Consider the following 17,813-nt stretch of genomic DNA (forward strand, 5'->3'; position numbering starts at 1 on the left):
AGAGAGGGAAATTTAAGGAGCAAATAAAAGGTATGAGATAGTCATCTTGGAGGTAAGAAAAGGTAAATTACAGTGTTTCATATCCATTTGAGTTTGTAATAAAGTAGATACTGCTTTCAAGTTTTTTTTCCCTAAAGGAAAACATACTTATTCTTAGCACTTTCAGATTTTATCATTAACCCTTTGCTATCAGTTGCCCATTTTATGAATTAGAAAAAAGGTTTACACAAATTTTCTCATTCCTGTCATATTAATAAGATACTCCATCTATGTTAGCTATCAGGTTTTCATTTGATGCCACCAGGAAATGGTTCAGCTTTCGTTAAAGGCATTGTTTATTCCTTCTGGGTCCTATATATGCATTGGTACTTTTAATCTGAGAGTACTTTCTTTAGTCCAAGAGTCCTCTATAAATGTTGATTATCTTTCAAAAAAAAAATGTATACCCCATCTACCTTATCCTTGAGAGTTTTGATTATAGTTCTAGTTAAGCTTTTTTCCTCTAGTTCCCCAACTTTCTCCTTCCTTGTACTTTCCCAACTTTAGTTTGGTGTCTGAGTAGTTGTTTTCTAGTTTTCTCCATTTACCTCTTTCTAGCCCATTATATAGTAGTATTCCTCCTTTTCCATGTTTTTAAATTAATTTTTCCTGGGTGACTTTCTTATGGCACTGAATTATTAGCCTGCTTGTATACACCTTTGTCAACTTCTAACTATACTGTGAACCCCTTAGCACAGGGAAGATCTTTGTATTCCTATTATCTGATACCCCTTTTCTATGGTGGATAATGTTTGTTGAATAAATGAAGTAGATGTTCTGTATGTTGATATTTGTCCTTTCTTTTTTTCCTTTCTGTTAATTAGAGATGTCCTTGACTATTGCTTTTTCCCCCTTCCTAATGGTTGACATTTACTTTCATGTCTCAAAAATGGTTTTCTAGAGCTTTCTGATTGTGTCTTTTGAATGACTCCCTGCCTGATATGAATTCCTTCCTCTATACTCTGCCACCCTGGGCTTCATTCTCTGATAAACATCATTCAAGGAGATAGATAGATAGATAGATAGATACTCATTTCTAAAGGCAACCTGTGTTTATAACTAAAATATTTTAATACAGACACTTCCTGGCTCCACATGGGTAACTATTAAATTTGTAATCACTTTTAGTAATAAATTCTTGAAAGATCTCCCAAATACCCACATAGTAACAACCTAAACTAAGAAATCTTCCATCCAGTATAGTAGTCTGCTTTTGTTTTTGCTTTTTAACTTTAAGATGTTATATATTTTTCAGAATTGTAGTAAAGAGAACACTTTTTCTTAAACCTTTCATACATAAATATTTCTCAAGAAATGTATATTTAAATTGAAATGTATTATCTATGCACTTGACTAAACTTGTAGATTCAATTTTAATTTTTTATATTACCATTAATATAAAAAAAGTATAACCTAATTATTATGTAAGTAGGGTGTATATTATACATTGTCTTTTTATTTTCTTTATGCAGAGATTAAATACATAATGGTTTTATGTTTCAGGGAAGTAAGCAATGGCATAGAAAAAAAAGGAAAGAAAAAATCTGTAGGTCGTCCACCTGGTCCATATACAAGAAAAATGATTCAGAAAACTGCTGAGCCACCTTTGGTAAGAGGATGTGTTAATATATGTTTTCAGAGAGGAAAGAAGCTTGAAATTAACTGAAAAATGAGTATCTTTTCCAGTTTCTTCAGAATCATGCTTTAAATGTTACTTTTTATTTTCCAGGATAAGGAATCAATTTCAGAGAATCCTACCTTGGATTTACCTTCTTCTATAGGGTAAATAGAAAGTTATTTTTTCCTATCCTAGGAATTTTCTTTTGGGGGAAAATGAGTATTTCTATTGTTATGTAATATAGTCGTTATACCATTTAAATTTTTTTGTCTCAGGAGAACTGAGGGAACTGCACATACATCTAATACCTCAGATGTGGATTTCACGGGTGCTTCCAGTGCAAAAGAAACTACCTCGTCTAGCATTTCCAGGCATTATGGGTAGATATTTTATATTCTTATTCCTTACTAATTTTCTTCTAGATAATTTTTTCTTTGTAATGATTAAATACATTCTTAGCATTTGAAAGTGATACAAGTATGCCTTTGAGTGTTTAAGAAGCAATCTATATGTAGATTCCTTAGGTTGTTAATATTTATCAGGTCATTTTGCTGTGTACACAGAAAAGAGGTATAATGGTGTTTATAGGTTATATTCTTTTCCCTGAGACCTTTTTATACTTATAATATTTAGGTATGCCTTGCTTTAGGAAGACTTTTCTTTTTTTAAATATCTGAATCAGACATGCACATCCTTTTGTTACTAAAAAGATCTTAAACTCAGGATTTTTATCAGTAGCAGACTTCTCAAATATTTTAGTTAACCTGATTTTTTAGAAGGATACCTCTATTAAAGATATGTCAGTTATGAGAAGATAGTTTGCAAGTTTTTATACTTCCCTTAGTTTAATTTTTGTCCACAATTTAGAAACTGCTCATGTAAATCATACAAAAGTCAGAGTATTAAAGAGCTTAAAATGTAACTTATTTTTTAATGAATTGTGTAGAATAATGTGAACTGTTTTGGCCTCTTATCCAAGCACTTTGCTAATCTTCCTTTATACATTGTCTTATTTAATTCTTAAAACAATCTTTTGAGTTGTAGGTCTTGTTACTTCCATTTTAAAGATGAAAAAACTAGAACTTGAGAGAGTTTTAAGAAACATGCCCAGACTAGCATGTTTATTAACAAGCATAAGAGAGCTGGGATGTTGAGTTGAGCAGTGTGATTGTAATTTTTGAATTTAGCTATTCAATTTAGATATTCAAATTAAATGTGAATTTGAATTTAGCTATTAGGCTATATTCTCCCCTTGTTATAAGGTTATAAAATCATTGAATTTCTGAGTCAAAAAGGACCTCAGAGATGATCTAGTTCTACCCCCCCCCACTTGACCTCTTCACAGAAGAGAAGACAGAGGATATGAGATTTGAATTTGGCCAATATCATAGAGCTAGAGTCAGGGTACCCTGATTTCTAGTTTATGTTTATTCCAGTTCATTACATTACTTCACTAGCCCTAGAACTGGTAATAAGAGAACATTTATTCTAGTTCTACCATCTTTTTAAGCACATGGAACAATGTTGTATATAAAGTAGGTGCTTATTAAGTATTTACTGCATTGAATGAGTGAATGAACTGTCTTCTTTTTAATGATAAGACTGTTGACGATTTCTGACTAATATGAATAGGCCTCTTCTTGGTAAGAATATGTCTCATTGGCCTCGTAATTAAAAACTTCCTCTGATTCTTTTAAGCTTAATAGTACATTGTTAAGGAAGAAAAGCTCTTCAAAGGTCAGCCCCAAGAAGGTGATGGAATCTAACGAAGGCGAGTGATAATCCATTTATAAAAATAGCATGTATTGTTTTGGTTTGGCTGATTTTTATGTCAGCAAGGGTATATACTTACAGTAGAGTGATAGAAAAAAAATCTGAGAATATATTGTTTGGGCAAGATAAGCTTTATAAACTCAGTAGACAGTTAATGACCTTTCTTGTTCCATAGATTATCTGACTCCAGAAAAAGAACTCGTACAGGAAGATCTTGGCCTGCTGCAATACCACATTTACGGAGGAGAAGGGGTCGTCTTCCAAGAAGAGCACTCCAGACTCAGAACTCAGAAATTGTAAAAGATGATGAAGGCAAAGAAGATTACCAATTTGATGAACTCAACACAGAGATTTTGAATAACTTAGCAGATCAGGAGTTGCAACTCAATCATCTAAAAAACTCCATTACCAGTTATTTTGGTGCTGCAGGTAGAATAGCATGTGGTGAAAAATACCGAGTATTGGCTCGTCGGGTGACACTTGATGGAAAGGTGCAGTATCTTGTGGAATGGGAAGGAGCAACTGCATCCTGACTGTAGGACTGAACATTATGTTCACTGCACTCTCATTTTCTGTAGGTACAGTTCAAAGCCCTAAAGGATAAAGGAGTCTGGCTTTTACTATCTTTCTTAAAAAAAAAAAAAAAAAAAAAAAAAAAAAAAAATTCAAAAAAGGAGATGATACTAGCCTTAACATGTACCTGTCAATGTTATGGATATTGTCATAAAAAGATATCTTTTAAAAATCAGAACAGAGACTTAATTTTTTAAATCTTAAGATTTGTAGAATGTTTCTAGGATAGGATATTAAAAATGATTCAGATCCATGCATGGTGTTAGATAATTTTTCTAATTATTCCATTGAGTCAGTTTTTGTGATTAGTGGTTATCAGATCAAACAGATCATGTAGATAGATATAGCACAAGTATTTGGAGAAACGTTGTCTGTTTTGTTGCCAAAATGTTGGAAAAAAATTATTTCAATACCTTTCAGATTTCATAAAGTGCAGTGTATATAATGCCTACTAAAAGACTGTAAAATATTGAAATTTTCTTTCAAGCAAAGTGTAAAAAATATATTGAGCCTGTAAATTGCTCTGTGACTAGACTTCATTGTCGTCTTAATATATTCTTTGCATGTGCATATATATACACAGGTGTGTATATATATGTGTGTGATTATGTGACCTATGCAATACAAATTATGGGAATGGGCAGCTTTGGAGTATATATCCCATAATTCTTTTTTCAGGAATAGTTGCAGTATTTACACAGCAGCATTTCTTCTCAGGCTTTTATTGGGTGCTGTTGCTTGCTATGTATGAAGAGAAATGTGTCAGACAAGTTTAAAGTTTAGTGTGTTCTGAAGAAGGGTGTGAACAACAGTGTTCATGGGCTTTTAGAATGCTTTTCACTTTCAGTCCTTGTAACTCAGCTGTTCAGTACCTAAAACCAATTCAAATAATATGAACATTATCTCCTACTGGAAGTAACGTTTTCAAGTTTTCATGGCACATTTGATTGTAAATGTCTCTCAGTTTTAACAGTAAGTCTATAGGAGTCCCGTGAAGATTCCTGAAATGTCTGTAGTAAATGTTAGTCATGTTGAATAAGTGTAGTATGAACAAAGTATTTTATTGCACAGGGTTAACAAACAGTATGGTGCCTGACAAGGCTACTACTGTTTTATTACAACATTACCTCTTGTTTTTATAAAATGTACCAAGATTTAAATTGATAACTTTATTTTACATGTAAAAAACCAGTTTCTTTTATCACCAGTGTTAGAGTTGTCTTCTGTTTCTTTTTGTTTTGTTTTGTTTGTTTGTTTTCTTTTTTAGCCAAAGAGTAAACAGAAGAATATTCTTATTTTGGTGGCTATTCATTTTACTCTTAAAAGTGATTGGTGGATTTTGCCTAAAAATTGGGGAATTTGCCGCCAAAATGAAAAATATGTAAAGTGTAGTGGTTACAGAGCGGTAAAAATGTGGGTTAGTACTTATTTATTCCATTGATTGATTATTTGACTGTTTATAAAGAAAGTTGCTTTATTTCTTTAAACATCTTCAAAAGATGACCTTTCCTTGTCACATTATAGCCAAAAGAAGCAGAGAACTTCGTTGTCCTGCATTTGGTTCCTGGTTGGCCAGGTATAAATGAGCTTTACAAAAGTGCAAATTAAAAACTGTCACTTCTGTTTACCTCCACCAAAACTTGATTTTCCCCTAGCTATTAATTTAACGTTGCCTTTCCTGCAGCTGCAATATTTTGAATAACACACAGAGTTTGTGTTGATTTTGAATGTTTGTTTATATCTAGGGGTAATGGAAAATGTAAATCCCGTGTAACCTTATTCACTCCACCTGTATCATATTATTTCATTTTCCCCAAAGTCCTTTAATTCTAACTGAACACCAGCAGTATTTTAGTAGTTCTTTCTTTAGTATACCTGGAAGATGATTTATTAAGCTGAACTGTCTTTAGACGTAATTATTGTGAATGTCTGTTTTATTTTATCATGGTGGTTCCACATGGCTCTGATGTTCAGTTTGTATTTTTGGAATTGCTTTACTTAGAATTAAAACAGACCAACATTAAATGTGTGTATTTTTTAAAGAGCTAATGAGTTTTGCTTCTGTATTTGCTTGAAAATACACACTGATGCAGTAAATGACTGCTTTAATTTAGCCAAGGAGCTAAGGATTTTCCAATTCGATTGTAAATATGTTCACTTGAATTAATCTTTATAAAACTTGGCTCTCATTTTCCACTTGTCCCTCAAATAATCTTAATAATTATTGTATGTTCATCTAAAATGATCCTCTAAAAAATAATGTTTAGTCAGCTTGTACACTTCCTACTTGGAAGACAGTATATCTCCCTCTATCTACCTTGTCCCCCAAATTCAAAAATTTCGGACTTTTCAACTATGTTTTTTCCTTTTTGCTTATATAGAAGGTGTCAGGTTCACATCAAAGTATTTTGGGTTTTTTTCCTTAAGAGCTTTGCCCCTAGACTATAGAAAGAGAAGATGTAAAAATAGTATGCCTTACTCTTCTTAATTACATTTTTATTCAAAACAAATACATTTTCATAAATATCCTGATAATAAATGATAAGTATGGATTCTTATATGATCTGACTAGATCAGAATGAGATTATCAGAGTTATTTTATAAATTCTCATGTAGGAGAGATGAAGTCCGATCTTGCCTAGTCATCTTTTGTTACTAAATATTTAACAAATTAGTGCTCACTGATGTGTGATTTGAGGGTACCTCTCCCCTTATATTTTGCAAGTTATGTCCAACTGTAAAAGTTTGGTTTCTATTGTGTATATATTCAGAAGATTTCTTTTACCAGCTTGGAGGTAAAACTAATTCTTCTGAACTACTTGGTTGAGTTTCTGCCAGGTACTATTAAGTTTTGGTTGGAGCATTCTCTGACTTGCATAGTTCTAGCAGACCGTTTGTTATATAATGTGGTTCTAGAGTTGTTCGAATGAGGGTATGATGGCAAAGGAAGATGCAACTTTGGGAAATAGTTTTTAAAAAAATGCCCTGTGTAATGTGGGTAAGTTTTCCTCTTTAAATTATTATATTTGAGTACTTCTACAAATATCCACTCCCAAAAGTCTCCTTTGGTTTCTTCTGTGGCAGTCATCTTCTTTCCTCAGGAAAATAAAAACTTGACAGTTAAATGTAAAGTAAGAATTTTATCTGGTCATGGATTCTTTTCTAATTAGTAGCAGTTAAGAAACCAGATGTCAGACTGATAAAAGTTTAGATACAGGAGAAGCTATGAAAGCAAACTGATTGGCTCTCTGAATAACAACAAAGAGAATGGGAGTAAGTACAATATTTGTAATTTTTAATTACATCAAAATGTCTTAGAGCAATATCTAGATTAAAATATTATACTGTCTTTATGTTTAAAATCAGATTTATGACTTATGACTGCAAATAAACTAGCTCACTCTATTTTTCTTCCCTCACTTCTCCACAATAAAATCCCTCTTTGCTTGCTCCCCTGGCATTTTCTCTTTGTTAGAGATGATGAGTATTAAAACTGTATGCTTAGTAATAGTAATTCCTCACTTTTGCGGCATCTTCAAGGAATGTGATATCTCATTCAAGAAAATTCCACTGGATTTAAACAAATAAACAAATGAACAAAACCTTCATAGATGATAAAATGTACTTACTGGATAAAACAAAAACGTATCTTATTCAAAATCATTAGTCTAATTTTTGTTCCTTGTATTTACCAAAAGATACAGTCTTTTATCTTTTTTCTTTCCATGCTTTCACAGTGAGGGTGATACAATCTCAGAACAGACACAGATTGGTTCATGGGGGGCAGAAGGCAGAAAAAGTCTTAGATAATGGTTTGTGGCCCTCTGAAACTCAACTCTATGCAACGAAAAAAAATTTTTTTTTTTTAAGATTTTATTTATTTATTTGAAAGACGGAGATCACAAGTAGGCAGAAAGGCAGGCGGAGAGGGAGGGAAGCAGGTTCCCCACTGAGCAGAGAGCCCGATTCGGGGCTCGGGCTCGATCTTGTGACCCTGGGATCATGACTGAGCTGAAGGCAGAGGCTTTAACCCACTGAGCTACCCAGGCACCCCTATGCAACAAAAATCTTATTCTTAGTATTTGATTACTTTCATTGAGTTTTCTTACATATCACAGGAGTAGCACTGACATTGAATTCATGGAACAAAGTATATGCAAGATCTGTACTACAAAACTATGGCAGATAACTTTTAAAATTTGGAGGGCTCTGTTCAATCTTGAAGTCACAGTGTGAGTAGTCTGCAATGCCTGTTAGCTTCTGCTGTCTCCCTTGTGGATGTTTATGTTTGATCCTTAGTGCTTTTGTGTGTAGCCTAGGCTTGGGAATTAAAAAAAAAAGTAGCTTACATTTGAGTTCTACCATGTTTATTCAACCCATCATTATGTCAAGTGCTGAAAAGAAATGTTGACAATATCTCAATGAATAATATCTAGGAGCTAATTAAGTGTGTCGTATTAAGCGGAAGTTAAAAGTAAGCTGACCTAAAACAGTTCTTTTTTTTAAAATTTAATTTAATTTTTTTATGTTCTAAAATTGTTTATGCACTAAAAACAATTCTTTAAGAAATCAAGTTTTTCAGATGTTTTGAAAGTCTTTTTAATTTAATTACATAATAATTATAGTGTTTCTATAAATTAATAATTTGCATATGTACTTTTAGATCCGTAACAATTTAAGTAAAGTACATTAAATTAAATAAATTACTCAAAATGGGGTTGTAAATTTAAGTTAAATATTAATAGCATCTAGTATAAATTAATGAAGGATTATGATTAATATTGTTTTGGTCGTTAATTGACCTCATGCATATTTATCTTTAATACTGTTAGTGGAATGTAAGGGAATTTTGCCTATACAGAATTTGAGACGAAAACAAGATTTTATGGGGTGCCTAGGTGGCTCAGTTGGTTAAGCATCTGATTCAATTTCAGCTCAGGTCAGGATTTCAGGGTTATGACATCAAGCTTGAGATTGAGCCCTGTGTCAGGCTCTGCACTAAGTGTGGAGTCTCCTTGAGATTCTCTCTCCCTCTCTGGCTGCCCCCCGCCCCCATACTCACTTACACTCTCTCCCTCTCTCTCAAATAAGTTAAAATCTTAAAAACAAGATTTTGTGAGAATTTGGGTTGCCTTTGCAAAATATATAAAGCTGACTTAGATATCTGTGAAGTTAAACTTTTCCTTGAGAATGAAGCATATTGAAGAGGGTTTTGGAAAAGAAGGTCTATTAGCTCATTTTAGATTTGTGGGGGCAGTTTGGTTCCTGTATTCTTTTATTACCAAATCTCTAACAGAATCCAAGAGCAGATCTATAAGAGGTCTGTTTTTTTCTTTGTATTATAAATTTGCATAACCTGGCATTTTAGACTTTCTGTGTTATTTTTATCTTTGGATGTAAAGTTTCCAATGAAGAATTTTGTCATCAGAAACTAATTCTTGATACCTCTTTATAAGCTATAGTTTGTTCTTTAAACAACTTTTGTTTTTCTTTTTTAAGATATTTCTTTATTTGACAGAGAGCACAAACGGGGAGAGGCAGGGAGAGCTGGCTGGATCCCAGGACCCTTGGGATCATGACCAGAGCCGAAGGCAGATGCTTAAACAAATGAGCCACCCAGGTGCCCCCTTTAAGCAATTTTAAACCATTAAATGAGACCAGAAATATTTAAAATGCCATTTTATTGAAGATTCTTCTAGAAGTATTAAGTGCTTCATGTGTTTAAAACACTGTCTTTAGCATGTTTACCTTTTCCTAATTACTGAGAGATTGTGAACATTTATTTATTTTATGTTGCTATAGTATGGTGGTACTCTGAGTGGTCTTGATGTGGGTAGGGGAATCAGTCTTAGGCTAGGTGGTGCTTTTATATTATGCTTGTTAGCTTTACATCTATCATCTGTGGCAGTGCCCGTGTTAATAAACCACATTTATTCACAGTGCATTGAGTGGCCTTCTCCCACCTAGCTTCTAAACATTAATTTGCTATAGAATGGAAAAAAATTAAGCAGGGTTTTCTGGAACAAAAAAGATAACCCCATAAATAGAATTTTAAACTTCACTTTTACCCAAGTTCTGTTTTTTTTCTTTCAGTGAGTTTTCAAGAATGATTTCCTTTGAAAAAGTAGCTGGCTTTTTTTTTTTTTTTTTTTTAAGATTTTATTCATTTATTTGACAGACAGAGATCACAAGTAGGTAGAGAGGCAGGCAGAGAGAGGAAGGGAAGCAGGCTCCCTGCTGAGAAGAGAGCCAGATATGGGACTTGATCCCAGGACCCCAGGATCATGATCTGAGCCGAAGGCAGAGGCTTTAACCCACTGAGCCACCCAGGTGCCCCAGTAGCTGGCTTTTTAAATAGTCATTACTCAAAAGAATTTCTCATTTTGTTTTACTTGCTTCCTATTTTATAATGTGTAAGTGGTTGAGATTTTTAGAAATTTGAAAGCTGAGTAGGTGAAATAAGACTGTAATGTAGTCTAGAGTAGGTTGATTCTTTTGTGCCTCTCTAATTGATTTTCACATTACCTTAAGATAGCAAAAACTTCTTGGAAAACATAGCACCATTGTTTTCTATTAACTAGTAAGTATAATAAGATAAAAAGCAAAATTGCAATACAAAAAATATCATTATGGGGTGCCTGGGTGGATTAAGCCTCTGCCTTCGGCTCAGGTCATGGTCTCAGAATCATGGGATCAAGCTCCATGTTGGGCTCTCTGCTTAGCAGGGAGTCTCCTTCCCCCTCTCCCTCTGCCTGCTGCTTTGCCTATTTGTGATCTCTTTGTCAAATAAATAAAATCTTTTAAAAAAATATATCATTGAACCAGTTATAAATCCTCTCTTGGATCCTGGAAGAGATTTGTGATAAACAGGATCATGGTAACCAAAACTGTACCTCCATGGCTCATAGTTGAGCCAGGTGGCTTTTCTCCTCCAGTAAGGTGTTAGATTCAATGGCTTATGCCATCTCTACATTATGGAAAAGAACATAGTATCTTGTCTAATGTGGACTTGGCATATAGTAGCAAAATGACATGGCTTTATTATATGCACATACTTAAGGTAGTTTTTAAAGCAACAGAGAAGAGATGGCATTTCAATCAGCAATAATTAACTAATTTTCATGGCTTTATAGGTTAAATGAGTGCAAGAATTGATACTAGTAATTTAATTTTAGTACTTCACATGCTGAAATTGACTGCAGTTAAATGTCAAGCTTCAGAGGATTGTAATGTCTAAGAAAATAGTTGCTTTACCAAATTCATGTAAACTAATGTTTACCAATTTTTTTTTTAAAAGATTTTATTTATTTATTTGACAGAGAGAAATCACAAGTACACTGAGAGGCAGGCAGAGAGAGAGAGAAGGAAGCAGGCTCCCCGCTGAGCAGAGAGCCCAATGCAGGACTCGATCCCAGGATCCTGAGATCATGACCTGAGCCGAAGGCAGCGGCTTAACCCACTGAGCCACCCAGGCGCCCCATGTTTACCAAATTTATTTTTTGTTTGTTTTTGGTGCAAAAAAGCATTTTTATTAAAGCATGAAGACAGGATCTGTGGACACAAAGACTAAATTTGGTTTGTTTTATGAACTTGGCTAAAGTCAGAAAAATGGGCAGAATTTTAAGTGATCTGTACTTGTTTCTTTTTTTATGTTGAAGGTATAATTTAAAACGTTTCACTAGAACAAAACTCTTGATTTTTAAAAAAAAAATATTTTTAAAATGATTTTCAAAAGTTTGAAAATATTTTATTTTATTTTATTTTTTTTAAAGATTTTATTTATTTGTCAGAGAGAGAGAGAATACACACAAGCAGGCAGAGAGGCAGGCAGAGAGAGAGAGAGGAGGAAGCAGGCTCCCTGCCAAGCAAGGAGCCCGATGCGGGACTCGATCCCAGGACCCCAGGATCATGACCTGAGCTGAAGGCAGCGGCTTAACCAACTGAGCCACCCAGGCATCCCAAAAGTTTGAAAATATTTTAAAACTAAGTTTGTACTTAGTAGTACTTAATATAAAGGCTCATGCTCTTTTTTTTTTTTTTAAATTTTATTTATTTATTTGACAGTGAGAGATCACAAGTAGGCAGAGAGGCGGGCAGAGAGAGAGGAAGGGAAGCAGGCTACCTGCTGAGCAGAAAGCCCGATGTGGGGCTTGATCCCAGGACCCTGAGATCATGACCTGAGCCGAAGGCAGCGGCTTAACCCACTGAGCCACCCAGGCGCCCCAAGGCTCATGCTCTTTAAAATACAATCTACATTTATTTTAGGGCCCTTCCTAGACAAAATATATATATGCTGTCAGCAATGTTATTATAATAGATTTTATCTACTAATGGAAGATGTCAGTGTCTTAGGTAAGCAAAATTAGCAAAATACACAATCATACATATATTTGGAATCTGAGGGCTTTAGAGTTGGTTTAGGCTTGTAAAATTAATTTTGTATTCCTTAAGCACACTGACTTAAAGCAAAAGTCGGATAGCTTAGAAACATGGCGTAAGGGTTAAAAGGGAAGGGTTAAATTTTTTTAATCGAGAATAAACAAAATATTGATCCATACTTAATACTAAATTAGGTTGGAAATATGAACCTTCACTACTAAGAACATTAAGATTTATACTGCAGTGAAAATACAATGATAAAATAGAACTTCATCTACTCATCATCATTATTTGCTTTAGAAATAGCATGACTTTTTTTTTATTATAGCATATATAACTTTGATTTTAAAACTTTTAAAACTGTATCCTTAACACAGGACATTTTATATTGAGAAGTTGCACTGAACTCCGTTTAAGATAAGCCACTAATTTAGAAATAAAATTGATCTCATAAATTTAGGTAAAATACAGTTTTAGTAAAATAAAACTCCTCTATTTCCTAAGATTCTTATTATTATTCTTATCTTTGAAAATAAAAACAAAGTTTATTTTTCTGGGTATTTAAAATGCCATTCTACTCAGGTGTTACCAGTTTCCTAGGGCTTCCTTAACAATTTACCACAAACTTAGTAGCATAAAACAACAGCAGTTTATCTCTCACAGTTCTAGAGGCTAGAAGTCTGAAGTCAAGGTGGTGTCAAGGTTGATTCCTTCTGGTAGCAGCCAGCAATCCTAGGCTGTAGACTCATCACTCCATTTCCTGCCTCCAATTTTATAGCTTTACCCTCTGTCAGATCTCTCTTTCCTTTATAAAGATAGTAGTCAATGAGTTAAGGGCCCACCCTAAAGCCAGGATGATATCATCTCAAGATCTGTAACTTAATTATATCTGCAAAGATCCTATTTCTAAATAAGATCCATTCACAGGTATTTGAGTTAGGACTTGGACATTGGCTGGGGAAGGGGGAGGCCGAGTTTAACTCACTTAAGTATTATTACAGGATTTTTTTTTTGTATGTTTCAGTTCTGAAAAATGGTGTTTCAAACCATTTTTTGCTGTTATTTATTCAAATGCAAGTCATTCTTGGAATACCTTTAAGTTGCTGTGAAGACAGATGAAATATTAGGAGTCCTGGTCTGAATTCTTAAGGGGGCACAGACATAAATACAGCTAAATTTAAGTTGAAATGTGGTTGAGTACTGTATTTGTCGAAGTTGCATAGGAACCTGGAGAGACATTAGAGAAAGACTGAACAGAATGTCTTTTGGATGTCTTTGACCTGCTCCGTTTCCTACCTGGGCCGGTTCACCCCTCCTTAGGCAACCTGGTGGTCCCCCCCGCTCCCGGGAGGTCACCATATTGATGCCAAACTTAGTGTGGACACCCCATCGGCATAGCGCACTACAGCCCAGAACTCCTGGGCTCAAGCGATCCTCCTGCCTCAGCCTCCCGAGTAGCTGGGACTACAGGTGCGCCACTGTGCCCAGCTGGATTTGGCTTTGAAGGAGGATCAGCTTTTGAGTGGCAAAAATAGGATAGGATAACAAATGGTATAAATAAGTTCAGAGATGGATGTTGGTTAAGGGGGAGGTTTTTTGTTTTTTTTTTTTGTTTTTTTTAGATTTTATTTATTTATTTGACAGAGATCACAAGTAGGCAGAGAGGCAGACAGAGAGAGTGAGAGGGAAGCAGGCTCACTGCTGAGCAGAGAGCCCAATGCAGGACTCGATCCCAGGACCCTGAGATCATGACCCGAGCTGAAGGCAGTGGCTTAACCCACTGAACCACCCAGGCGCCCCGGTTAAGGGGGAGTTTAAGAGGTGTAGAGAATGGCACAGTTTGGGGAGGTCATAAACAGAATTAAACAACATTGGAAAACATTACTACAGATATCCAAATAGGTGCTATATATATCACCAGAGAAATGGGATTGTTTTTGAATGCAGTATTTGTTAGGTTGTACCTTGAAGGGTGGGGTTTACAGGCTAAGGGAGAGAAAAGCTCGGTTCAAAAAGAAGGAGCAGAGTAAGAATAGGCCTGGAGTTGAGACTGAACATCCCACTTGGTATTTTGGTGTCTGCTATATTCCAAGAGATTACTAGGAGGAAAATGCGAAAGAGTATCTGTTGGTGTTCTCTTTGCTAGGAAGATAAGAATGTGTATGTTCAGCTATTTTAAGTGTTCAGAGTGGAAAGAGGATTTAAGAAGGGAGAGGTTACTCTTTTCGGGGGGGGGTGTGCTGGCTGTGGAGAACATTTGAGAGAAAGGAATTATTAGGGAAGACTTAATGAAGGAGTTTAAATTGGAACACAAATGATACGAAACTGTGGAGAAGAAGGGAACATGATAGAGCATTACAGAGTGCCTGAGGAGGAAGCCAGGTGATTAAGTCTACACAAAAGAGTTGGGATGTGATGTGGGTGAGGCTGGAAAAGATCAGGATTCTGATGGGCCTGCTGTGATGAGACTATAAAGTGTGTTGAGATTACTTTGGCACTGGTATGTAGGATCAGTTAGAGGGAAGCGGTGAGTGCCAAACCTAGATTTACATGTAGCTAAATTTGAAGTAGTAGAAGCAGCAGGAATGCTAGAAATAGAATGATTAGGGAGCTGAGTTAACAGTACTTGATGACTGAGCATGTAAGGGGTCTTAAGTTTTGAGAACCTGGGAAGCTAGTGATACTAAATGGAACAGAAAAGGAGCAGCCCCACTTAGAGAACAGTGAAGAAGGAAGATAGCCTTGGTTGGAATAAAAAGTTCATGTTTGAAAGTAATACAAGCAACAAAGAAGTGGATGGACTTAGGACCATGTTTCTGGGCATTTCCCAGAAGCCTATGTTCTTTATTATTAAAGTTTTGCTCATCATAGGGGTGCCTGGGTGGCTCAGTGGGTTAAGCCGCTGCCTTCAGCTCGGGTCATGATCTCAGAGTCCTGAGATCAAGCCCTGCATCGGCCTCTGCTCAGCAGGGAGCCTGCTTCCTCCTCTCTCTCTGCCTGCCTCTCTACCTCCTTGTGATCTCTCTCTGTCAAATAAATAAATAAAATCTTAAAAAAAATTTTTTTTGCTCATCACCATTCATTAAACAAAGACCTAACATTTGATTAAGTTTCTTCATGGTAGTGCTGTGGCAGGTCTATAGAAAATTTTCAGTAAAAAATAAGAGCTTTCTGTCTTAGAGGCTATCATAGAGAAATAATTAGAGCAGATTTATGGTGTTAGCTGAACAATGGCAAGTAATGCCTATATTAATCATAGGAAACTTGTGATTTATTCTGAAGCAAAAGCACTGGGAGGCATTTCCAAGAAAATACTTTGTGGGGCTTTCTAGGTGGACACTCTTATGGATTCAGAAGTCCATTTTGTGCTCCAAAGTGGTGTTGCATAAAAAGGTTGTAATAAAAATCATAATTGGAAATAATTTCTGTAAAGAATATTGAAAATAATGTGCAAATAGTTTGATTTTTTAAATGAATGAGGAAAAGACTAACCTGGAAAGAAAAAACGGTAGTACTTAAAATATTTATAAACTTTCATAGTGATAGTAAAGTGTCAGGTGGTTTTCTTGGCTAACACTAAAAAACATTAAAATATTTTAAATAATTACTGAATCTGGCTTCACTGAAAAATTACAGTAATTTATCTTTGGTATTGAGAAGTATAAATTTAGGTTTAGAAAATGACAAGCATTTTGCTATAGCCCAGTAATAGGGAGCCTTGAAAACTAAATAAATACTATGATTTACAAGTAATTCATCCCTTTTATAAGTAATTTGCAATAGTGTCCAATTCTGAATTTTCCTGTTACAGAAATTATTCTCACCTGGGGTGAAAAGTACTCCTTTTCCATATCTAAGCCTGACTTGGAGGAAAGTGTGCTGTTTCTAACATACTGCTTATCTGCCTAACCCCAAACTGTTTCTCAGCTGAGGCATCAAAAGGGAGAATTAGTGAAGCAATCCTAAAAGGATGAAGGTATGGTTTAGGAGAAAAGGGCATTGGATGTGGTAGATGAGAAAAATAAGGGAGGAAATCTCTTATCAACTTTTTTTTTTCCCTAAAAGGAGAAGCTTTAGTATTTTCTAACTGTGATATAAAAATATTTTAGTAAAAAGTTTGTACAACACAAAACTCTGAAAATCTTCCATTCTGCAGTCTGGAGATAATGGTATAAAAATATACCCTTAGACTTTTAGATTTATTTTATTAAAGATCATGTTTTGAAACTTCACATTTCACTTAATAAATGGTGGGCCTTATCTTTGCACTAACAAGTAGTGTGTTTTAGAACTTGTGCTGGGTGTGGTGGATAGAATAGACATAGAATCTCTACCTTCATAGAGTCTAGTAGAGGGTTTGTATACATTAACTTTGATACATTGTGGTCAGTGCTTTGAAACAGGTGTAGAGAGAGCACTAAGAAGGATACCACCTGGGTTTGAGGGATCTGGCTAAATTCCTGGAGCAATGAATGACAAAGCTGACTTAGAAAAATGAGTGATGAGTCTTGAACACATCTTTCTCCCCAGTTTCTGTTAACTCTTGAAGGGGAGATTCTTGGCTTTTGTGTTAAAAGTACTAGACATAGTAATGCTCTAATTTTTCTTCTAAAATATAAATTTTTCCCTAGAATATTGTGATAATTGCAACTTTTACTAGATGCTTTGAGGTTATAAAAGTATTGCATCTTGATCGTCCCTTGAGTGCCAAAAAGGAAATATTCTTCTATATGGGCCATTTGCATAGTGTTTTCTAAACTTTTCTTGGTTCCCTGTCTAAACAAACTGGTCTTTGTTCATCCTTTTCTCCTTTGCTGTATGTCCAAGGGATAATGGAGTAGTATTTGCTAGCACATGTTTTTAAATTTATGTCCTTTGGGCATTTTTTTACAGTGGCTTGTATTATATTCAATAAGTGCTTCTCAGTCGTATCTGCCTTACTTCCATGATCCTTTACAGCAAAAAGACTTACTTTCAAAAGGGTGAAGGAATCAATCATTCTGTGTTCAAGGTTCAAGATTTTCATTATATACCTATATACCCGGATTGTCCACTGAAAAGTCAGCAATTAAAGAAGTAAAGGATAGCTTCTCTGTTGAGATTCACTGAATGCTGATTCTGCATCATTGGAAATAGATGCGGTTTTGCCATGATAGTGTTCTGATAGCCATTTCATTTTAGTATAACCTCTGGACACTACCCATTTGGATAGTGATACTTCATTATGGTTTTATTTTTATTTTTTAAAAAAGATTTTATTTATTTGAAAGAGTGCATAAGTGTGCACAGAGTGCACAGGAGCAAGATGAAGGGTAGAGGGAGAAGCAGACTCCCAGCTGAGGGGGGCCCCCCATGGGGGCCTCTGCGATTATGACCTGAGCTGAAGGCAGACGTTTAACTGACTGAGCCACCCAGGTGCCCTTCTTTATGG

At 35.1% G+C, this 17,813-nt stretch overlaps 1 protein-coding gene across 4 annotated transcripts in view; it reads left to right on the forward strand.

Annotated features, from left to right (window-relative positions):
• MTF2 (metal response element binding transcription factor 2) overlaps positions 1-6,047 on the forward strand; it is a 60,185-nt gene extending 54,138 nt beyond the window's left edge. For all 4 annotated transcript variants that reach the window (XM_059375406.1, XM_059375407.1, XM_059375408.1 and 1 more), the window contains 4 exons: positions 1,543-1,648; positions 1,769-1,821; positions 1,933-2,037; positions 3,606-6,047. In XM_059375406.1, coding sequence (XP_059231389.1) covers positions 1,543-1,648; positions 1,769-1,821; positions 1,933-2,037; positions 3,606-3,963 — 622 coding nt within the window. In that variant the 3' untranslated portion in view covers positions 3,964-6,047. The remainder of the gene's footprint in view (positions 1-1,542; positions 1,649-1,768; positions 1,822-1,932; positions 2,038-3,605) is intronic.
• Positions 6,048-17,813: the final 11,766 nt, after the last annotated feature.

The sequence above is a fragment of the Mustela nigripes genome, chromosome 14, assembly GCF_022355385.1.
Source record: "Mustela nigripes isolate SB6536 chromosome 14, MUSNIG.SB6536, whole genome shotgun sequence".
Taxonomy (NCBI): domain Eukaryota; kingdom Metazoa; phylum Chordata; class Mammalia; order Carnivora; family Mustelidae; genus Mustela; species Mustela nigripes.